Source organism: Callionymus lyra, chromosome 10 (genome assembly GCF_982586985.1).
Source record: "Callionymus lyra chromosome 10, fCalLyr1.hap1.1, whole genome shotgun sequence".
NCBI lineage: Eukaryota > Metazoa > Chordata > Actinopteri > Syngnathiformes > Callionymidae > Callionymus > Callionymus lyra.
Genome location: NC_141827.1, coordinates 10,303,107 through 10,327,684, shown reverse-complemented (window position 1 = coordinate 10,327,684; position 24,578 = coordinate 10,303,107). Strand labels below are relative to the sequence as shown.

Genomic DNA, 24,578 nt, shown 5'->3' with positions numbered 1-24,578 from the left:
CTTAATATCGACATCTCCTTCTATCCTCATAATATCTGATGTTAATCTTTATTAAAATATATAATCAGATTCGCAAACATAACTGCATGCTTCAGTATTTTTAAAATAAAAGGTCAAGCAGTCTTGCATAAGAAATAATTTATTTCCTCATTATTAATCAAAACAGCGTCTGTGTTCTGCAAACTGGATAAAAACACTTCCACATGCCTCTTGGTTTGACACACTGTACAATGAAATCCCTATTTTTTTTATTATTTTAAACCTGAATAATGAGACAAAGACTGGAATCGATTGGTCTAAAAAGCACTGCGATGACACGTGAACAGTCTGGCGTGGCACTGTTGTGTTGTCGACCAACAAGTGTGTAATTATTGTCAACACGATGGCAGAAGTTGTGGTGGTGGTTCGAGGACATGCATGAGCAGACATTCATCAGAACATTTCCTCCAAAAATGTCCTTCACTCTTTACATAGGTCTGGATTTTTGTATCATAAATAACTAGAAAAGTCATTTTTTGTTGTGTTTTTTTTTGGTGACAGCGATGTAGCAGGTGTTTGAAACTGTGGATAGAAGCGGAACGATGAAGGTCTTGAAAGATCTTTAACCCTGAAGACAGTCCTGTTCCCTCCTGGATGAAGAGAACTCTGGCAGTCGCTGACGCGCCTCCATCGAGGGCAACGTTCTATTTCCAGTCTTTTCCGACTTGTTCTGATTCCCTCCTCCCTGGAGGAGCTCAGCCCGGGAGCAGCCACACCTCCACGAAGTCCCAGTGCTTCCACAGGATGAAGAGCAGCAGGGTCAGCAGGACGGTGGAGGTCACCCGGGCCCGCGTCTTCATCAGCGGGGTGATGAAGTTGGCCAGGGTGGAGACGAAGACCAGCAGCACGGCCATGAGCGCCAGGATGACGTTGATGAGCTTCCCCAGGAGGGCGCGGGCGTTGGCGTTCTCCACGCCTTCCAACTGGACCACCTGCTGCTGCTGCTGCTGCAGCTCCAGCTTGGTGACCCGGGTCAGACAGGACTCCACCGCCTCCTGAGAAGGAAAAAACACTTTGGCGTCAGATGAAACCAGAAACAAGGTCATTTGAATACATTTGATTTACCTGAATGTCTCGCGCCCTCTCGTACGACTGATAGGCCACTTTCTCCTCCATGCTGGCCAGCTCTTGCTTGAGGTTGGTCATCTCGTTCTGGTGCAGCTCGGTCAGGTCGCTCAGCTGCTCTTCGAGACGTTCGTACCTGAGGGATGTCACAGGAAGCTCTTAATGGAGCTGATGATGATCTTGTCATCAGCGTTCACCTGTCTAAGCGATGTCAAACTCAAACTCAAGAGCAAAAATCTTTAAGTAGTTTAAAGTTCTGCGGCAAAAGAAAATCTACATTTGACGGAACCAAGGAGTCTGAATTTGAAATTAAATCTTTGGCAGTAACAGTATCTACATTATCGAACTTTCAGCCAATCATGCGTTAAGCAGTTGATCATGTGACAATCTAGTAAGTAAGTTTATTGTATTTGTCGAGTGCTTTTCCAGACCAGGGTCACAAAGCGCTTAAACAATTAAAACAAAACTCAATATATGTAATAAAAGATCAAGCTCTTTTGGCAACTAATGGTAGTTTCACAGTTTGTTGTGGATTCAAAAGGTCAGGGGTCGATTGGATCAGTCTGGTCAGTTGTCAATATCATACCAAAATATTTATATTGAATTAAAAAAGGCTACAAATAAAGGAATATTGAATTTAGGAAATGTATTTTTAGAATTATTGGCATTAGTATATCAAACTCTATTGCTGTGTCTCAAATCGCATACTTCTCTTAGTATACTAGAAGTTAGTACGCATCAGGATAGTGTACGTACTAACTAGTACGTAAATTCTCCACAGATAGTATGTTTCAAATCATGAATCATCAAATGTTTCAACACTGCTGCTACACACTAACAGGAAATGACGCGACAGCTTCTTCTTCTACTACCATTTAAGGATGATTTCAACCAGCTGTTTGAACGCTAGCGACACCTGCTGGCAGCACCTTTTGCAAGTTTGAAAAAAGAAATAAAGAAAAAATGAGAATCTAAATATTCGCGAGATATTTAAGCTGGTATCAGCACTGAAGACGTGTCATCCTTCTACTGCTGCTGAAAAATGCACCTGTAAGTATATGCATATATATGCATTTATATATGACGTAACTTCCGTTTAAAACGTCATTAAGATGGCGGCTGTTTAGGGTGGATAGTGTCCATCGAACCGTGCTCAGTTTTGCGTTTTAGTACGCTAATTTAGTGTGCACTTATGCACTAAAGAATTGAGATGCACTTATGCACTAAAAATACTAACTTTGAATATGCTAGTATGTGATTTGAGACACAGCACTGGTCTATAAAAACTATTCTATTTAATTTTTTTTAAATAAATGATAAAAAATTAAAAATATATACAAATGATGAATTCAATTGCTAAAAATATTAAACTCAATTATGCCTAAATAAAAGCAAAGATTCAACATTTGAATAGTTGAATGAATGCAGTATTCTGCTGGCACTGACATACATAATGTCATGTACCTGTATCGCTCCTCCTGCAGACACTGAGTCATGTACGAGTAGTCGCTCTGCAGTTGTCCTTTCATGTCATCGATGTCGTCCTCCATGTGAGCCTGGCTGGCTTTGATCTCCTGCAGGCCCTCCAGAAGCGAGTCCCAGGAGCTGTGGACGTGGTGGTGGTGGTGGCCGTCCAGCCTGGGACTCCCCATGGTGGGCCCCAACATGGCCGCCCCCATCCCCGCGCCGCCCGAGTTGCTGCCCGCCGCCGAGCCCGACGAAGCGCTGGAGCAGTCGTCGTCGCTCCCGTACTTGGGGCTGGAGACCAGGGTGGCGCTCCCGCTCAGGGCGCGGGGGGTCGGGGCGTCGTCCGAGTGGACCCCCACCCCGTCCTCCAGCGTGTCCTTGAGGTGGGCGATGTTGTCGGCGCTGCCGAACTTGTTGCGGATGAGGCTGGCGAACTCCCGGGGTTTGGACACGACGGCGGTGTGAGTGAGGGCCGACACGCCGCCCTTGACCCCCTCGACCACGCCGCCTCCGAAGCCGCTGATCCCGGCGCGAACGTTGGCCCCCACGTCCTTGAGTCCCTGCTGCATGTCCCGGAGGACGTCTTTTGGTTGGCGAGCCGGTCCATTCTGGAAGACACGTGTAGAAATCAGTGTCTGTCACACTCTGTCATCACGTCTTTGTAGCTAAAGCAACAATGAAATCCTGTGACATCCCAGCAATGACTGAGGACGAGAGGATACAGTGGACTCCAGCATGTTTGGACATATTTTGGTTTGAAAACAAATGAATGGAGTTACGACTTTGTCAAGAGTCATGTGATCTGTAAATACTGCAACACCAGAGTCAAGTACTCGACAATACTACAAATATATACTTGTTACTACACTATCACAACACCAGAGCCAAGTACTCGACAATACTATAATATATACTTGTTACTACACTATTACAACACCAGAGTCAAGTACTCGACAATACTACACATATATACTTGTTACTACACTATCACAATACCAGAGTCAAGTACTCGACAATACTACACATATATACTTGTTACTACACTATCACAATACCAGAGTCAAGTACTCGACAATACTACAAATATATACTTGTTACTACACTATCACAACACCAGAGTCAAGTACTCGACAATACTACAATATATACTTGTAACTACACTATCACAACACCAGAGTCAAGTACTCGACAATACTACAAATATATACTTGTTACTACAGTATCACAACACCAGAGTCAGGTACTCGACAATACTACAAATATATACTTGTTACTACACTATCACAACACCAGAGTCAGGTACTCGACAATACTACAAATATATACTTGTTACTACACTATCACAACACCAGAGTCAAGTACTCGACAATACTACAAATATATACTTGTTACTACACTATCACAACACCAGAGTCAAGTACTCGACAATACTACAAATATATACTTGTTACTACACTATCACAACACCAGAGTCAAGTACTCAACAATACTACAAATATATACTTGTTACTACACTATCACAACACCAGAGTCAAGTACTCGACAATACTACAAATATATACTTGTTACTACAGTATCACAACACCAGAGTCAGGTACTCGACAATACTACAAAAATATACTTGTTACTACACTATCACAACACCAGAGTCAATTACTTGACAATACTACAAATATATACTTGTTACTACAGTATCACAACACCAGAGTCAGGTACTCGACAATACTACAAAAATATACTTGTTACTACACTATCACAACACCAGAGTCAAGTACTCGACAATACTACAAATATATACTTGTTACTACACTATCACAACACCAGAGTCAAGTACTCAACAATACTACAAATATATACTTGTTACTACACTATCACAACACCAGAGTCAAGTACTCGACAATACTACAATATATACTTGTTACTACACTATCACAACACCAGAGCCAAGTACTCGACAATACTACAATATATACTTGTTACTACACTATCAAAACACCAAAGTCAAGTACTCGACAATACTACACATATATACTTATTACTACACTATCACAACACCAGAGTCAAGTACTCGACAATACTACAAATATATACTTGTTACTACAGTATCACAACACCAGAGTCAAGTACTCGACAATACTACAAATATATACTTGTTACTACAGTATCACAACACCAGAGTCAGGTACTCGACAATACTACAAAAATATACTTGTTACTACACTATCACAACACCAGAGTCAATTACTTGACAATACTACACATATATACTTATTACTACACTATCACAACACCAGAGTCAAGTACTCGACAATACTACAAATATATACTTTTTACTACAGTATCACAACACCAGAGTCAGGTACTCGACAATACTACAAATATATACTTGTTACTACACTATCACAACACCAGAGTCAGGTACTCGACAATACTACAAATATATACTTGTTACTACACTATCACAACACCAGAGTCAAGTACTCGACAATACTACAAATATATACTTGTTACTACACTATCACAACACCAGAGTCAAGTACTCGACAATACTACACATATATACTTGTTACTACACTATCACAACACCAGAGTCAAGTACTCAACAATACTACAAATATATACTTGTTACTACACTATCAAAACACCAGAGTCAAGTACTCGACATTCTTCGTTCTTGACGAAACACACTTCTAGTCCCACATGTGACCCACCTGTTCGATCTCCTTCAGCTTCTTGTGATAATGCTCCAACTTCTTGTGCAAGTGTGCGATGGTCTGCGCCGACTTCTGGTTCTTCTTCTCGAACACCTGCTTGATCCTGGACGCCTGTTGCTTGTCGGCGTTGTGGGCCAGCTTCAGGTACTCGGCCACGTTGTCGTCGCGGGCCTCCTGCTCCACGCGGATCTGCTCGGTCACCTTCAGGATCTTCTGCTGCAGGTGCTCCAGGGCCACGCGGGTCCGCTGGGGCTCGCTGGGCCAGGGGGCCGCCTCGGCGCCGCCGCCGGTCGGGGCCGCGGACGTGGACGCCGCTGCAGCCGAAGCCGCCGCCGCCGCCGCCGCTGCTGCTCCGTCGGTGCTGATGTTGCTGTCAGAACCTCCATGGCTGGTGGTGGAGGGGAGGCCGAGAGTTGCCACCTCACTCTTATCCAGCTGAGGAGACGAGCAGAGTCAGACGACAGAAGTTTTGAGGTGAAGAACAACTTTACTGATGAGGTTAATGTTCTGTAAACTTGCTGTTTCACTGATTTCAGTGAACTCCCATGATGCTTTTCTACACACTGATCTATTTAGCTATGACTAGTTGTTCACCGCAATACTTTATTACAATTCTATGTCTATGTTGCTATGATAAAAGTGATCGACAGCTGTTATTGGTTTGCTGGGCGGCAAAGCATTATGGAGCTGTTCAGGCCACCGTTACAAGCTAGTTATCAGTTACTTAGATTTCCTTCGATGTGATGGGGGTTCAGAACATAAACGAGGGACATTTGTACATCCATTTTTCAGACCTTGAGTTTAAATATTTTCAATACGTAGTAATATACGAACGTAAGATTAAAGTTATGTAGTAAATAAATGCCCAAACAACCATTATTACTTCATAGACGATACATCAAAGACAATAACGTCATGACAACATGTGAACGACTTGTAAATGGAACTGAATAGAAGATAAATACACAGAAGAAATCTTTAAAATACATTTGTTTTCTACCACCTAATGACATTTTGTCGTCCCAAGTATGTGAGTAAAGCATTAAGAAGCCATACAACAAAGGTTTTAAGCACTTTTTCACAACTATTCTGGTTGTTTTTTTAAGTAAGTAAGTAATTTTTATTTGTATAGCGCTTTTCCAGACCAGGTTCACAAAGCGCTCAAACAATCAAAACAATATTCAATACAGTATATATTTTAAAGATCAAGATAAAACTGATAACACAACAGGACTTCCAGAAAATCAAGGAAAAGCCTGAACAAATAGAAACGTCTTACGATGTTTCTCAAAGGAGTCAGTAGATCCATCAAGCGCAAAGAGTGAACATATGTTGTGAACAGAAGATAAATACACAGAAGAAATCTTTAAAATACATTTGTTTTCTACCAACTAATGACATTTTGTCGTCCCGGGTATTTGAGTAAAGCAGTAAGAAGCCATAAAACAATTTTTTTTAAGCCCTTTTTCACAACTATTCTGGTTGTTTTTTTAATGCTTTCTTCGCCTCTAACTACAGGTAAATTTACCTGTGATGTCGAAGGCTTTTCGTTGATTCAATCCGACACACAATATTCATGACACGTGAAGTCTCTCTGATGAACCTCCTGCAGTTAAATCTGATAAACGCCGACAGCTTCTCAGCGGCTCAGACGCCCGGTCGAGGCCGTATGGATCACTGAAGGATCCGCCTTCGACACTTAATCCAGATTAGAAACATTAAACCTGCCCTTTAATCCTTCGTCTGAGATCAGATCATATTTGAAACGTGATCCCATTCACAATTCTATTCCTTTTCTCCTCCTCAGATAACATGTGTCGTCGCTGTAGCTCAGGCAGGATCCAGGTTTGGCCCCCCGGGGGGTCCGTGAGGGACGAGAGGAACGTCAAACATCCACGATCTATGAAGGGGCTCGACCCACAACCGAGCGCTCGTTGGTATGAAGGGACTTCCTGATGTTTTTTAAAATCTCATCTATAAAAGTGGACCAACTTGCTCGGGGGGTCTAAAGTTAGCAGAAAGTCAAAATGCCAGATCAGAGAAGCAGAATTGTACTTTAACCTAAAAAAAGGATTTGGATTCCGCCGTCTGTGTCCATCAGAGCTTTGGAAGGAATATTGTTGATGAATTCTCTGTCTTTGCATATGTCGGTTATAGTCAAACACATGGCCCAGGGGCCAAAATGCAACCCACCAGGTCATTTTATGTGGCCCGCTTGATGGTTCAGCCACAATTAAAGTAGATACTTGGTATATTGAGATTATAGATGTCTATGATTATACACAGACTTAACACACCTATAAAATCTTCTTGATTGGTTAAGAACTTGTTGTCAAAGTTTAGATTATTTTAGTGTTACTATGGACGTGAATCTGTGTCATCATAACATCGAAGAGTTGAATTTAACATTTGAATATTGAAACTTTTTGTTTGACATATTGTTGTTTTACCAAGTGTGTCATTATTTTGTTCCAATAACTAAATTCAATTCTTTGTACGTTGAAAATTTAATTCACACATTTAAGTTTGATAAACTAATTCCAAAAAATCAAAAATAAATTTTCTACAATGAATTTTTTTACTTAAATTCAATTAAAAAAAATGGGGGTCAGTGGTGATTAGTTCAATTCCCTCAGGGGCCACATTTATAGAGAGACTCTTTTGAGGGGCCATCAAGTCTACATAAAGGATCGAAAAGCCTTAATATATCTTAAATACTAATACAAAATTAAGTAACAAAAAAGTCTAAATATGCTAAGATCTTTTATTTTATTGCTTAATACGTTTTAATATTTGTTTTATAGCCACTTCAGTCTTTTTGGGGGCAATAAATACTCCTATCAGAGTTGAACTTTAACTAATAATAAAAATAAATTCAAAATAAAAGACTCGCTGAGGTCACGGAGAGTGACTCACCCGCGGCGGCTAAACAAGCTGATGATGCGTAAATCAGTGACTGGAATTGAATCATCCGTCCGACGCTCCGGTCCGACTGCTTACAAGTGCCCTTGAGCAAGACGCTGCCTAATGAGGTCTGGCACGTTCATCATCTGACGCCGAGCAACTGATGGAACCGTCAGATGTTTGTGAGACGAACCAAGAGTGTGTTGGATCGAGGATTCTATCTTTTCTGTTTATGGTTTTGTTTTGTTTATGACATGAGTTTTAGGTCAGCAGCAGAAATGTCATCAGAGTGAGGCCTCTCTCTGACACAAACAAGGAGGTTCTATTGATCCATGAGGGGATCTATGAGGGGGATCTATGAGGGGGATCCATGAGGGGGATCCCCCGGTTACAGACGCAGCTTTTTTTTTCAACCCCTCCACGTGAAAACGTCAGCACCGGCCATCATCAGAACACATGTCACGGATCTCGCTCCGGTTCCTCCGGCCCCGGGGATGATTTATTGCACAGGAGCGTGACGAGGCTCCATGACACGAGTTCGAAAACACAGACGCACAAAATAGGTCACGACCACGAGAGCGGCGGCGGGTGGTGGTGGTGGTGGTGGTGGAGGAGGGCTGCGGTGGCCGGTGGAGGTGATGCAGGACAACACGGCGGCGTGCAGCGATGGCTCCTCGGGATGATGGTCGAGGATGAAGATGAGGATGGCGACACGGACACATGAGCGGGGGGGGGAACACAGTGAGGTGATAAAATTAAATCAGAAACGTTACCATACTGCTTTAATCCAATTTGTGCAGTGCCATTGCAAGTCTGTGTTTGAGGCCCATCCTCCTCCTCCTCCTCCTCCTCCTCCTCCTCCTCCTCCTCCTCCTCCTCCTCCTCCTCCTGGCCGGCAGCAGTGAGGAGGAGCCCCCTCCCTCCCTCCCTCAAATATCTTCACCCCCAGCCGTTGTTTGGCTGACTATCACCTCGCTGGATCCTACAGCTCCATTGTTAGTGCCATCGATATCTGCAGCCTCCTCCTCTTCCTCCTCCCTCTCTCTCTCTCTCTCTCCCTCTCTCCCTCCCTCTCTCTCTCTTTCTCCTGCTGCTGTCGTCCTCCCCCGCCTCCCCCCTGGCGGCTCTCGCACAAACGCTGGCCGTCCTGTCCTGTAATGGACGAGGGAGCAGAGGGACGGATGGCGGCGGGGGGATGGGAGAGGTTGGCGCAGGCGTGCAGGTGCCAGAGGTGGAAGGGAGGGGGAGCTAGAGAGCGGTGCACAACGAGTACACGACAGAGTCTGTGTAGGTGTGTGTGTGTGTGTGTGTTTCAATATTTGTTTCTAGAAAATGCTAACAAATGTTTTGGAGAGTTAGCCAGTTTGCTAACTGATCAATATGATGTTTACACGTGGAAAGATAATATTTATGGACATTATTCTTTACATAAGGGTCAACTTAAGTGTAGATTTAAGTGTTTCTTAAATAGATGTTGGACTCTATTGTCTCATCAGTGTCTGTTTGTACAAAACTCTCTTTTCATTGAAATATTTACATATAAAAAAGTATCTCAAGCCCCACCCACTGAAAACTTTTCTTGACATTAACTATTGTTTACCACAACCAAACCCTCTCTGTTGTGATTGGTCAAGCATTGATGTCTGTCACTGCGCGTCATTAATCCCGGAAGTCACCACTTTTATTGGACTTGTTCTATAAACAAAGCGGGCCGTGATTACAGCTGGCTGGAGGAGTAGCCGGTTATCATGTCATAATGGACTCCGCTCTCGTAACCTCTCCTTCGCCCAGAATACAGACGGGGGGAGAACTTTATAAAGTAATAAGTTAAAAACATGGTCATGATGCGAGACTTACTGCAACTTGGAGAGAAATACTTTTTTAGGTCACTGTGTCTACTTCTCACTAGTTTTTTGCACTAAAGTTTTTCTTTAGAATGAATTAATTGTTTTAATCATGAAATGTTTTGTTATTAAACCAGTGTTATACTGTTTATACATACTTTCCAATAATGGGCAAATTAAATGAAAATAATTAAAAGTGGCTGAATTTTACAATTTAAAAAACATTTGGACATATTTTTATAGAACTCCTTAGATCGATAAAAAAGAAATAGAAATAAAACTAATCTTTCACTAATTTAACCTCTATAAGTATACAGACTTTGGGAGGAAATCAGATTGATTTGAAGAAACCCATTATAATCGAGTCAACGATGAAATACACACATCCTTTTTAATTGAAATATTTTAATTTCAATTCTCATAATTCATTGACAAGTGTACATGGAATAACAAGTAAGAGGACGAACAATAAATAACATAATAGATAGTTTTCGTAGAACCTGTTCATGAGCATCTAAAAACAGAAGTGCTTTCATCATTTGGGGTGACGCTCTTGTTGATGTAAGTTCTCCTATCGTCTCGTGTGGCAGCAGGATCGCCAACATGGACTAAGAGATCATGGATGTTGGTCACATAAAGTAAAATATAGCGTTTTTTTTTTTCAAGGGTTCTTCTGAAACCGAAATAAATCTGGTCAAGATGCCTCTTATCAAAAATGCTGACTGTGCAATACTGCAACAATTTATGGTTATGCTACTTTTAAGTGCATTGTTAGGCTTAATAGATACTTCTCTGATAAATATATACAGTATATTTCTGAATAAACCTCTTCTAGCTTACAATTCTTAGAGCCAGACTCTGGACTGGACGTGTGACGAGACCCAAGATCAAGTCTGCGGGGAGGACATGATGGCACTTCTGCTTTTTCAATCCTAAACATCTGCATGATATCACAACTTTTCAAGCCATTTCCTGTCAGTACATGTTGCGTGGACACCGAAGTATTTAAAAAACATGATTGGTCTCCCTGGTATAAAAAAACATTGTATAAAAAAAACACAGCCAAATATTCTTCATCACAGATGAGACTGGTCTGAGTGATCCTCGCGTTCAAGTGTCAACAGGAATGTGCTCCTCGATTAGATAAAAAGACTCTTCAGCCCCGAGTTTGAAGTGAAATCTCAGTCAGAACTTCATATTCATCCGTCAACAGTCGTCTCTGTCCCGGTGATACATCTCCCCTCATAGACAAGACAGTACCCTGATCACCCCCCCACCCCCCTTACGTAGAGTTCCCAGCGTCTTTAGTGAGTTTTTAGTGAGTCTCGTCAGAACCGTTCCTGAGTGTTGGTCCTTAACAGAGCAGCGTTTACTCGGCAGACTTTTGCTGCATCACCATTCTTCGCTTGGCCTGGTAGAAATCTGTTGAGCACAAGTATTGATATTAAACACCATTGTATTGATTTTTAATATGGCTTTCAAATCACACTTCAAAAAATAATCTATAGTTCTTTTTGGTATATATTTGTGTAAAATAAAATAATTTGATTCATTTATTTACATTTAAAATGCAAATATTCACGGAGAATGTTGATTTTACTGTTACAATTAAATCTCCAGCCACTAGATGGCAGCAGTCATTTCGTCCTCTGCAGCTGAAGGAACAATTAATTCTCACTGAGGTCGAGAGGATACAGTCTAAAGCTGACGTTTGGATTTTTTTTTAAAGAGCAGTTAAGACTTCATCAAAAGTCATGAGGTCTGTAAATTCTGTAACACCAGTTAAGTACTCGACAATACTACAAATATATCCTTGTTCCTACTGTATCACAATAATCTGGCCAATACACACCCCTACTGTAATATTCACCTGTAATGTTGGTCTGCTTCCTTTTCAAGCTCTCCTTCTGTGGCGTCCTCTCTCCTCTCTTCCAGTTATTACAGACGTTCTCGTCATTTTCGTTCTCCGGAATGTTTTCCTTCTCCCTCCGAGGCGGGGCCACCCTTCCTGCTTTACTGGGGCCCGCCGCTCTCTTCGCACCCAGATTGTTGGGCCGGTAGACTCGAGGGACTTTGGTCCCTGAGATGACCTCCCACTGGAATCCACCGTCCTTCAGAGGCCTGTCCAGGGCGAAGTCGTAACCCCAGCGCCGCGACGCCTCTTCCATGTCTTGACGGAGGGCGGCGTGGTACTCCTGCTTCAGCTGCCTGCTGTCCACGGGGCCGAACAGGCTCCGACGTACGGGGCCGTTACCTCGGAGGTTCAGTCGGCTGCTGAGGGAGGGCTTGTTGGAGGCCATGGATCGACACTGCAGGAGACAAGAGAGGAAGAAAAGTTGGTTAGTGGTGATGGATGGAGGCAGGAAGGTCACTCCTGATATAGATACTAACTTAAGGAGCGAGATGAGATCGAGAGTTTGATGATGTTTGAAATACAGTTTTAAAAATATTTGAAATTTTGCTTTGTATTGTATTGTTCATACAGGCATTTATTGGTCACTATAGATTAAATACCGATTATCATTGTTATAATATTGTCAAGTTACAGTCATATATACACACATACACACTTAGTTTTACTGTTTCTGTTTTTTTATGTTTAATTTGTATTATTTGAATTTGTACAAATAAAAAGTCTAAAGGTTGTTTGCTAACATCAAATCGAATTGTAATTCAGAAATGTCATTTAAACAGAAATTTATTTACATAATTATTTATTTATAAAACGTAATAAAATATTAAAAAGTAATTTCTACTTCGGTTTCATATGAATAGCGATGGATAATCGCAATAAAAACGTTTAATCCTTAAATATCATTTGTAAAAATTCCATCATGATAACATGAACAAACATGAACAAAAAAACTAACGGCTCAAGAACTACTTCAGAGTTTTAAATTTCCAAGCTCACCATTTCAGCGGAGGTTCAACAGCAAACAAACGAAGACGTGATTTAAACTCTAGTTCCGTCTCAGAGGCTTATATACTGGACCCGTGACTCACTGGACCCGCCCAGGTCTCGGTACATGTCGAGACATAGACTCTGTTCTGTTCTGGGCATGTTGAGGACAAGTCCACTTTCAAACCGGCTTGTAGGGACATAGAATCGCCACTTGGGGGCGCTCGTGGTAAATCCACTCGACGCCATAGGCCTTCATGAGGGTGTGGACGAGGAACAGAACCAATAGAATCAACTTTGGATCGAGTGAACATAATTTAAAAACGAATTACGCGTTTAATAGCGAAGCCTGGCTTGAGCCTCTCGACTGCAAAATAATAAGTTATTGTCCAGAAAATACCGTGTTATTAAATTAAACACAGTTTATTAAACAAGAATATTTGTGTATATTGTTCTATTTTAATTGTGATTCTATCTCCTGTGTGCACACATAAAATGTAAACTTCCTAAAGAAGACAAAAGTTCCATCTTTATTGTGGATTTATACTTAATAAAGCCGTTTTTGATTCTGATTTAGATAAAAAATGAAACTTAACGACCTGGGTCACCACTAGGTGGTAGATTTCAAAACTCAACGACTCATTTTTTCCAGATGTAACATGTCTTCATCTGTATAATGACAGATCAACCAAATCTATTTATAGTTTTAAAGCAATATGCACTTCAGCGAAACGTAACATAAAACGACATCTGTAGATATTTAAAGTTAAGGTAGATTTATCTCATGTTTTCTGGGTGTAAACTCACGTATTCATCACCCAAGTTTGAACTAGAACACAACACTATACGTGTTAAAAACCCTTATTCGTTAATCGTTATTTTATTTATTATTTATCTAAATTATTAACCAGCCTGTGGGCCACACCCACCCACTGCATTCCTATACATTCTATTCGAGGGTTCAAGCTTCATTTTCAGAAACTACACAAAAATTCTGACTCAAATTTCCACGGAATCCGCTTCAAACGTGTGCAAAGATATTTTTTTCATGAAAATGTTTTCATTTTTTCATGAACTCCGCGTTTGTTCGCCCAGGAAGTGACGACAGATCAGGGGCGGAGTTACGTTTTCTTTTCAACGCTGTGGCGGGAGAAAGTCAGACTCTGGCTCCCTTGGCTCCGCCCACTTACTACTCCGTTCCACGTGAGTCACGAGCTCGTGTCGCTCCGTGGAATGTTGTACTGTCAACACCCACCCACACCCACACCCCCCCCTCCTCTGGCATAAAAAACACCCGGAATATCTCACAGTTCATGTACTAAGACCTTAAATCCAACTAAAATAAACGTGTATTTATACGGAATATATAATAGAAGACAACTAGTAAAACTTATAGAAAAACACTTTTCTCCGTGAATAGCAAAGTATTTATAAATAGAATACAAAAAGTTAACTTACATTTCTATTGTAGTATTTATAAATATAATATAAAAAGTTAACTTACATTTATATTGTAGTATTTATAAATATAATATAAAAAGGTAAGTTACATTTCTATTGTAGTATTTATAAATAGAATATAAAAAGTTAACTTACATTTCTATTGTAGTATTTATAAATAGAATATAAAAAGTTGACTTACATTTCTATTGTAGTATTTATAAATAGAATACAAAAAGTTGACTTACATTTATACTGTAGTATTTATAAATAGAATCTAAAAAGTAAACTTACATTTCTATTGTAGTATTTATAAATAGAATCTAAAAAGTAAACTTACATTTCTATTGTAGTATTTATAAATAGAATCTAAAAAGTAAACTTACATTTCTATTGTAGTATTTATAAATAGAATCTAAAAAGTTAACTTACATTTCTATTGTAGTATTTATAAATAGAAAATAAAAAGTTAACTTACATTTCTATTGTTTCCAGAGACAAGTAGAACTTTCTGTGTCGCGTTAATGTCGCCGAAGAAAATCCTTCTGGACTCGTCGGTTCTTGGTCAAAGCCTGAGTATCCTTGAGAGCCGAGCGGAGGGTCCGGGGGTTTATAAGGCTCCTGGGCGGGGCCCCTGCAAGGGTGGGAGGAGCCTGGTCCACGCGGGGAATTATCCAGGTCAAAAAAGTGAGCGCACGTGAACCCTTGACTCCGGGGTCGAAGGAGATTCCAACACAGGACGTCCCAGCGCTGCGCGGAGTCCCAGTGCGCATGCGCGAGGAGAGGGCGCGACTACTTTTTGTCTGCGCGCGTGGAAAATGTAGACCGCGCACTTTGACCTGTTTTGCAAGAAAAATATTTGACCTACTTTCAGGAAAAATGTTTTGCGTTTTTAAATGGATATTTTACAAGAATTAATAGAGGTTTTTGACACTTGAAATAATCTGATTTATTTATGTTTTAAAGTAAATCTGTCAAGCAAATGCTTTTATGCAAACTGTCATTTTAATTACGTTCTTATACGACACTTGAGTTCACTTTAAACCACTTACATGTTTTTTAGTTTGTTAACAAACATAGGTGTACATATATTTTTAGTAGTTTGTTTGATTTATTGTTTCGTGTTTTTTGACATACATTAGGTGATTGTGTATTTAAAAAGTACTTCAAATAACAAAAAAAAAGGGTGAGAAAATAAACCAATATATATTTTCATATAGAACAATATCAAACAATTAATTAAATAATATTAAAATCTAATATGGATATTTTTGATGTATCTTGAGTTATGAGTGAAACGTAGATTATTATAACATGATTATTAAATAGGTATATATTTTTAGATGTTTGGTATTTTATTGTAATTCTATCTCCTGTGTCCTCAAAATAAAATTCCTAAAGAAGACATAGCGAAATAAAAGTTCCATCTATATTATGGATTTATACTTAATAAAGGTGTTTTTAACGACCTGGGTGACCATTTGGTGGAAGATTAAAAAACTAAACGACTGTTATTCTTCCAGATGTAACATGTCTTCATCTGTATAATGACAGTTCAACCAAATCTATTTATAGATTTAAAGCAATATGCACTTCAGCGAAAAAATAAAATTAAACGAAATCTGTAGATATTTAAAGTTAAGGTAGATTTATCTCATGTTTTCTGGGTGTAAACTTACTTATATACTATAAGTGATAAGAACCCTAGTTGTTATTTTATTTATTATGTATCTGACTATTCGAGGGTTCAAGTGGGGGCTTTATTTCCAGAAAATACACAAAAATTCTGACTCAAGTTTCCACGGAATCCGCTTCAAACGTGTGCAAAGATATTATATTTCATGAAAAAAGCGTGGACACACCATCATTCCCGCGTGAACCCCGCGTTTGTCCCCCAGGAAGTGACGACAGAGCAGGGGCGGGGTTACGTTTCACTTCAACGCTGTGGCGGGAGAAAATCAGTCGACTCTCTTGGCTCCGCCCACTTACTACTGCGCTCCACGTGAGGCTCGAGCTCGTGTCGCTCCGTGGAATGTTGACTCGTCAAAACATACATGACCTACATATGAACATTCTTTGACATACATGGAGTTAATGTGTATGTTGACTCGTCAAAACATACATGACCTACATATGAACATTCTTTGACATACATGGAGTTAATGTGTATGTTGACTCGTCAAAACATACATGACCTACATATGAAAAATGTTTGACATACATGGAGTTAATGTTTAATTAAAAAATACTTAATAATAATAAAACAAAACCACAAACCGACATATGTTTTCATACAGAAACATATCATACAATTAATAAAATAATTTAAAAATCTAATATGGATATTTTGGATGTATCTTGAAATGTAAAATGCATCAACATTTCATCATAAAATGACAATAGTATTAAAATACCATGAAAAAGATTTTAATAAAATGGAGGTGTTGTAGAAACTAACTATTTTATTTTTGTATTTATTTCTATTTTGCATTACTATTCTCTAAATATAAGTGAATATAAAACATGTTTAGCAAAAAGTGCTTTTATATCAGGTTTAAAAAACGATGAAATAGTCATTTTATTCATCATATTTAACTGTGTCAGTTGCCAGCTGTCAAAACCACCAACAGTCAAACCAGGAACTAATAATAAACGAACACGGTTCACAGGCTGTTAGCCAGCAGTTGATCGACATGTCGGGAGATAAGAATAAGACAAAGGCCGTGACTGTGTGACGACATCTTAGTATCTTTGAACTGACTGTAGCTGCAGCACTGACTCTTTCACAGTGAAAACTTATACAAAAGGTTAGTTTTTCACATTGGTTTACTCCAGGTTCTCTGGAACTATATGGAAAATAATGAACATTTTCAATCAATACAAATAAATGTATTAACTTAGGTAGAACTTTATTGAAATTGTTTGTTTTTTCAAAATTATCCTCAGCAAATACAGCAATTTTTCATTAAAAAATAATCAAAATAAAATCAGAACAAGAACAAAGAGAAATAAAGAGGAAGAACAAGATGATGCAATCTAAGTCTAAAGTCTAAAATCTAAAGTCTAAAATTAAAACCAATGCCTCAATTTTTGACAAAAACATTAAGAACAGATTTAATCTAAACTGCAGAATAAGTTCCTGAAATGTGTTTTGAAAACAGAAGATTAATAAAATTTGAAAAAGTAGATACAAATTAACTCAAAAAGGTCAGATTTAAGTTGTTTATTTCGGTCTTTAGCCGTTAGAATCTGAAATAAAAGTTAGAAACTAAAGATTAAATGACAACATTTATACTCATCATTTAATGCAATAAGAGAAACTTAAATAAACAAGTAAAGTTTACTTGATTATTGTCCTTGTAGAATTTGTAAGAAAATATCCTAAATTAAATACAACTCCAAATTTTTCATTCGTTGAATTAGGATAAACCAAGAGTATAATTTGGAAATAATCTTGGAATTAAATAAGAAAAATAAGCTTTTTTTTTCCTATAATTAATTCAGAATTGTGTAACTCCTGGTATATTTTGAATAAAAGACAAACACTAAATAACAAGCTGAGGTTCTCAGTGATGGTGAAGAGTCCCACGCGCGTTACATAATCTTGCGTGGATTTACCACGAGATTGTGAGTGGATTGAAGCGAGTTGTACGATCCGTCGCCATAGCAACCGTGAGTCCGCACCTCGGTGAATGTAACTGAAGGAAAAGCGCGCGTGGATTTGAGAGAAGCTTTGGTTCTTCACGTGGATCTGCAGCGTGAAGATGGAGCTCGTGGGGCTGTCGTGGGTGGAACCTGCCACGCATTGGACACCTGGGCACGCGCGGTTGGTAACCGGGGAAATCGACGGAGAAAAAGCGCATAAAAAGTGTTTTTATCCATTTTTTGGCAACATTTAAGCAGGAAAAGTGTGGAAATCACCGACGTTTGTACGCGACTTATGGTGTTGGATGGAGAGTGTTATCAGGTCCACGCTTCCGTGGGAGTTCAACTGAGTTAGACACGTGACTTAACGCTTCTGCGGTCACGTGGTACTTGTACACAACTTGTATCAAGTCTGCTGCATACAACAGTATTTATGAAACGTGTGTTGATTTAATATCGCAATAAATAAAACAATAAAATGTAAAAATCTACTAAATTGAATCAAATATCTTTGAATTACACTGTTATTAAATAAACACGTGGGTGGAGCTGAAACGTGAGAATGGTTGAAAAAAAAGAAAAGGTTAAAGAAACGATGGATTATAAAATAATTCCTGTTCATCTCACAGTGAATAGTTTGGTCGATAAACATGTTAATATCAAGGTTTCTGTCATTTCAAGAACTCTATGAAAAATAATTAACATTTTTTCAATCGATATAAATAAGTCATCAATGGTTTAAGTCATTGTTTCAATGAGGATAAAACGTTAAGAACTGATTTAATCTAAACTGCAGAATAAATAAGTGAAATGTGTGTTAAAAACAGAACATTAATAAAGTTTGAAAAGGTAGATACAAATTAACTCAAAAAAGGTCGGATTTAAATTGTTTATTTTTCGGTCTTAGCCGTTAGAATCTTAAGTAAAAGTTAGAAACTAAAGATTAAATGACTATATTTATGATCATCATTCAATTCCATAAGGTTGGCCAGTAAAGGAAACTTAAATAAACAAGTAAAGTTAACTTGATTATAGTCCTTGTAGAATTTGTAAGTGCAAAAATATCCGATATTAAATACATTTTCATTCATTGAATTAGGATAAACCAAGAGTATAATTTGGAAATAATCTTGGAATTAAATAAGAAAAATAAGCATTTTTTTCTATAATTAATTCAGAATTGAGGAACTGCTGGTATTTATTGAATAAAAGATAAACACTAAATAACAATAATATTATTTTTGGACATTATTCGACATCATTTTTACAGTTATAATGGTCGTCTATACGCTCAGGTTCTCAGTGATGGTGAAGAGTCTTCGCTCGGAAATAATCCTGCTGTTTCTCTCACTGTGTCTCACGCGCATTAGATAACCTTGCGTGGACTGACCACGAGATTGTGAGTGGATTGAAGCGAGTTGTATGATCCGTCGCCATAGCAACCGTGAGCCAGCGCCTCGGTGAATGTAACTTGAGGAAAAGCGCGCGTGGATTTGAGAGAAGCTTTGGTTCTTCACGTGGATCTGCAGCGTGAAGATGGAGCTCGTGGGGCTGTCGTGGGTGGAATCTGCCACGCATTGGACACCTGGGCACGCGCGGTTGGTAACCGGGGAAATCGACGGAGAAAAAGACGCATAAAAAGTGTTTTTATCTTTTTTTTGGGAACATTTAAGCAGGAAAAGTGTGGAAATCACTGACGTTTGTACGCGACTTATGGTGTTGGATGGAGAGTGTTATCAGGTCCACGCTTCCGTGGGAGTACAACTGAGTTAGACACGTGACACAACTCTTCTGCGGTCACGTGGTACTTGTATTAAGTCTACTGCATACAACAGAGTAGTATTTATGAAACGTGTGTAGATTTAATATCGCAATAAATAAATAAAATAATGAAAACATCTAAGTTGAAGCAAATATTTTTATGTTATTAGATATACACGTGGGTGGAGCTGAAACGTGAGAATGGTTGAATAAAAAAAATGATTAAAGAAAGGATGGATTATATAATAATTTCTGTTCATCTCAAGGTGAATAGTTTGGTCAATAAACATTTAAGGTAAGGTAAAACTTTATTGATCCCTCAGGTCTCCTTCGGGAAATAGTTTTTTTCCAATAGTCACAGAAAATACAGCAATTGTTCATAAAAAAATAAAATAACAAGAACATAAAGAGAAAGAACAAGATGATACAATTTAAGTCTAAAGATAAATAACATAGATCAAAGAAAAATAACAAAGACAAAGGATACAAAGACTAACAGAACAGAAAATTCTATGTTAGTCTTTGTATCCTTTATTTATTTTCATATACAGGTTTCTGTCATTTCAAGGTGTAACGCCTGGAAAAATCTAGACGCATGTTATCTGATAAATAAAGTCTTTAACCCATAAAAACACATTTTAAATGTTTAAAAAATATCAGTTAAAAGTTTAGACAGGACATGAGGAGCCATGTTGGCATATATATAAATATATATATATATAGATGTTCCATTATGGAGACGTCAGTACAAGCTAAAACTACCCTACAAATAACCTTTACCTACAGTATACATATATTGTAGCAAGAGCGCCCCCTGGTGTAACAAAAACGGCAAGAAGCAGCTGATCAATTAAACAAGAGACAGCTTGTAAATTAACCCTTTTAATTAAAAAAAAAAAAAGCACATGACAAAACATTTTTGATGAAACAGACTTGAGTTTTTAGTGGTCACTGTTTTTTTGACCGATCCACGTCAGCAAAATGAAACTTCTCTAACACGAAACAATAGAAAAAGGTGAAAATGTTCCATCAATGTTTTTTTTCAAACTACACTGTACATTCATAAACAAACAAAAAATAAAGCTGAAAAGATCACTGGTGCATGGAATGCTGGGTGGTACAGCTTCGGACTACAAAAGGGAAGTGTCACTCTCCGACACACCCGCTCGATGTATGTAAAGTCAACGCTACAAGAATAGGGAGAATAAAATGTGCGATTAAAAATCCAACACAAAAAAGTTGACCACACGGTCCTGATCTTGTCCATCGCATGAAACGGTGACACCTCTCTCGACCGTTTCCTCGCCTCAGAGAACATCTCACTTCCTTTCTGGTGACCTGGAGCCACTGTGAAGAGATAAAGACGTTTTTAAAAAAAGAAAAGGGGATAATTTGTGATCCACTTGCAAATGAATCAGTCTGTACCTCCTTGAACGTGAGAAGGATCTTGAGGGCTTGTGGTTCCTGTCCCTGGAGAGGGACCTCTCCCTCCTCCTGTCCCTAGAAAAAGACCTGAAACACAACAAAAGCATCAGCTCCAGCTCTCTCTCCAGCTGAACTTAAAGACCCCCGGAGGACGACCGACCTGCTTCGACTGCGGCTGAAGCTCCTCCTGCGTGGAGATCTAACCGGGGGAAAATGGGAGAACGTTAGGAACGGGTCGAGCGGCGGCGGCTAACCGAAGAGCTAACCCATTGAATCCCGTGGGGCCCAGTGACAAACGTTTGCCTTCCTTATAAATTCAAACTTAAGAGCAAAGTTCCTCAATCAAAAAAAGTTAAATTGTGTGCTTCAAGTACCCCTGACAAAAAAGTGCAACTTTTGCCAATTAAACAAATATCAAGGACAAAGGTTGAGGGTTGGATTTCCCTTTCAGTGTGCAGACAGACTGTCACACCATTTATGCTTGACAAGTTAAAATAAAGTTGTTGATGGAAGAAAAATATCCAATTATTGGAGTCATTATTATTTTTTTGTCAGCAAAAATTTAGAATCTGTTCAAAACACCCCATTGTTCTTTTGAACGTATGTGAACCTTCAAATCTACTCTTAAATCACAAATTGGAGCGTCATACAATTAAAAAAATAAAATAAAAAAGGTTAATAAAAGAAAAACAACCTTTGCAAACCAGCTGTCTCTTCACTTTCAAAACTTATCAGCAGTGTACTGAATGAAGCAGGAAAACTTACTAGTGTTTTTTGGTTTTCAACAAGCTAGATATGACGAAAGGGAGGCAGACTGTCGGCTGGGTAGGTAGAATTGGCTGAATAGGCCACAGATGCTGCAAGGTGATTAGGTGGCAGGCAGATGGGGGCTGGCTGTGGCTTTTGTCCTGCTTTAATTGGTTAGCCGAAGGCTGCTGTGCTGGTAGGTTGTAGACTTTTTGGAAGATAATACGCTGATTGATGCGGAATGTGAAGTGGGCCGCAGTCGATTGGGTTAAGGTTGAAGGAAGAGGTGGTTGAGAACAGCATGATGAGGAACCAATGGGCTGGTGCAACCTGACGACTGGCCGTGCCGGGTCATGTGACAGCACCAGCCAATGCCGATTGGGACACGATGATCAGCAGTCACGTGATGCTGAAAGAGGACTAGTTGATTGACTCAGAGGGTGGTGAGAAGAGGCATGGTGGTGGCTCTGCAACGGGTTTCATTCTTATTAATATAGACGAAAATAAAAAGCATCCTCAAAACAAAAAGGAAAGAAAAGCATCACATTTTGCTACTTTCACACCACTTAAAACGCTGTCGCTGTCCTCAAGAGAATAAATCAAGATAGAATCGTTATTGTAAACGTTGATTAAATGTCTATATAAGAAATCAAATTTGTGTATTCTTGATAGAATCTACGCCATTATCGTTTTTTTTGATACAAGGTAAGCTTGGCTGATCAGAAAGCTACTTTAATGACGAACAATGTATATGGAGATGAAACTGCAAGTCACAAATGCATGCTCAGCAGAACACTTTAAAAGCACTACACCTATACAGTAGCCAGGATCACACTGTGGATCAGAGTGAAGTCTGTAAGTGCAAAAGCAGCCCTAAAAAATGTATTAAGAAAAAGAAAAAAAAAGTTTTGGACCAGAGATAGAAGAGCTACGTTACCTTCGCCTGGCCGGTGGACTACGTCGCCGATAATCGTCGCGCTCTCTCGGCCGTCTACTCCACGAAGGGGGCGCCCCGCGGGTGCGACTGCGCTTTTCCCCGTTGGACAGTTCCACTCGCACCCGGCAACCGCACATCGTCCTGAAGCACAAGCCATAAACCAACCGTAAACGCTGGAACTTAAGTTTCATTATCACATTTTTTTTTTCCCCCTCTTACCTTCCATCGAGCTCACGCACAGCATCGGTAGCATCTCTTGGGTCTTCGAACTCCACAAAGGCAAACCCTGGGGGGTTCCGGGCCACCCAGACACTGCGGAGGGGGCCGTAGTAACCAAAGGACCTCTCTAGCTCAGTTTTGTTCCCATTGTTACCCAGATTCCCCACGTAGACTTTGCAGTCAAGAGGACAGTCACGATGCATGACTGGGTCTGAAAGAAAGATCAAGATGAAATGTAGTTAGAAAGAAATACTAATATGATCCAGTTCTACTAGTACAACTACAGTGTAACTGAGTGTAACTGCAGTGTGTTGTGTAGAACATAGGAATACTAGCCCACCTGTCTAAAATACGTATCAATACAGAAAGCATTTTAGCAAAATCAGTGTTAAAGAAGGCTTAAATTGTCTCCGACTTCTCCTATAACGGATAAAAACACAAACCAATACACTGAGATAGTTGCTGTTGTGTTAGCTTAGCCACTTGACTTGAAGCTAGCATTAGCTTAACCGAAGCATTGTGTCGGGTATCTTACACGAAAACCATCCTTATATATTGCAAAATACTTGTATTTTCAGCTTGAATTCACTCGCATAAACTCCGTTTCAATAAGTTTCAGGATAAACATCCAAGAATTGGACAAGTTAGCGCTGAGGAAAGCTAAAGCTAGCTTTGGACCAGTTAAAATGGCTGTCGCCCCTTTTCTAGGCCCGGTTGTTGGCGTTCATTTAGCAACGATCACACACTTTTCCCAGCAGAATTGGTAGGACTACGTGGTAGACAGAACACAAGCGGACATATATCGTACAAATATTCACCTTGAATCTCTTATCTCACAGGGATACACGCGATTCTACGGCTCGATCTTTGCGTTCGGGTCGACGATGGAAAATGGCGTGATGAAGAAAGGGTCTGTTCGTTCTCGGTGATCGGGTGTCCCGAGGGGGCGGGGTAAGTTTACGGTCCACCGCAATGTTTAAACTACACGAAAACCGAATTAAATATAGTTATTTTATGACACCGTGAGTCAAGACAACTAAACATTAAAATGTCTTGATTTGACGTGTTCTTTGAATATGCACTGCAGTACCTTAAGCATTTATTATGTATAACTTATATATTAAATTGTAGCATAAGTTAACTTTAAAAGCATTGATCATTACTATAGATTATTATGTAACAAGGTTTGCTCTGCGTGTGCTTTTTTACACGTCTAGCTGGGATTTCCTGTGTATGTTGAAGCTGTGAACAAAATGGAATCTGATTTATTATTCAGTCAGAGTTAATAGATATTGCAGAAAATGAAGTTCTAGACAATTGTTTTACCTTCAGTCTCTTTATTGCAAACAACCATAAAACAATATGATTTTTGCAAAAAAGATTAACTTTACAAACTAACATCCTAACTTCCCATTTTTACTCTGATGGAACTGAACCTTCAGTGTCAGACTTATTACCTGCTCACTGAAAAT

General features: G+C 39.4%; 3 protein-coding genes across 4 annotated transcripts; all 3 read right to left on the bottom strand.

Annotated features, from left to right (window-relative positions):
* Positions 1–119: 119 nt before the first annotated feature.
* Positions 120–10,979, bottom strand: tmcc2 (transmembrane and coiled-coil domain family 2). The gene is made up of 7 exons (XM_087801029.1): positions 10,874–10,979; positions 9,327–9,437; positions 8,968–9,149; positions 5,283–5,720; positions 2,569–3,179; positions 1,105–1,240; positions 120–1,034 (listed from the first exon to the last, which is right to left on the bottom strand). Exons 1-7 carry the CDS (start codon positions 10,977–10,979, stop codon positions 735–737), a joined length of 1,884 nt encoding a protein of 627 aa, XP_087657155.1. The 3' UTR covers positions 120–734.
* Positions 10,422–14,947, bottom strand: cdkn1a (cyclin dependent kinase inhibitor 1A). 2 transcript variants are annotated; one of them, XM_087801769.1, is made up of 3 exons: positions 14,851–14,947; positions 11,904–12,342; positions 10,422–11,455 (listed from the first exon to the last, which is right to left on the bottom strand). In XM_087801769.1, exons 2-3 carry the CDS (start codon positions 12,331–12,333, stop codon positions 11,403–11,405), a joined length of 483 nt encoding a protein of 160 aa, XP_087657895.1. In that variant the 5' UTR covers positions 12,334–12,342; positions 14,851–14,947; the 3' UTR covers positions 10,422–11,402. The 2 variants fall into 2 exon arrangements, with proteins under 2 accessions (XP_087657895.1, XP_087657894.1); XM_087801768.1 differs by lacking the exon at positions 14,851–14,947 and adding an exon at positions 12,945–13,002.
* A 5,694-nt stretch (positions 14,948–20,641) lies between these two features.
* srsf3b (serine and arginine rich splicing factor 3b) lies at positions 20,642–24,040 on the bottom strand. Its single transcript, XM_087801767.1, has 6 exons — positions 23,925–24,040; positions 23,107–23,317; positions 22,888–23,028; positions 21,364–21,402; positions 21,204–21,290; positions 20,642–21,125 (listed from the first exon to the last, which is right to left on the bottom strand). The coding sequence occupies exons 2-6, from the start codon at positions 23,307–23,309 to the stop codon at positions 21,098–21,100; spliced, it is 498 nt and encodes a 165-aa protein (XP_087657893.1). The 5' UTR covers positions 23,310–23,317; positions 23,925–24,040; the 3' UTR covers positions 20,642–21,097.
* Between the last annotated feature and the right edge of the window lie 538 nt (positions 24,041–24,578).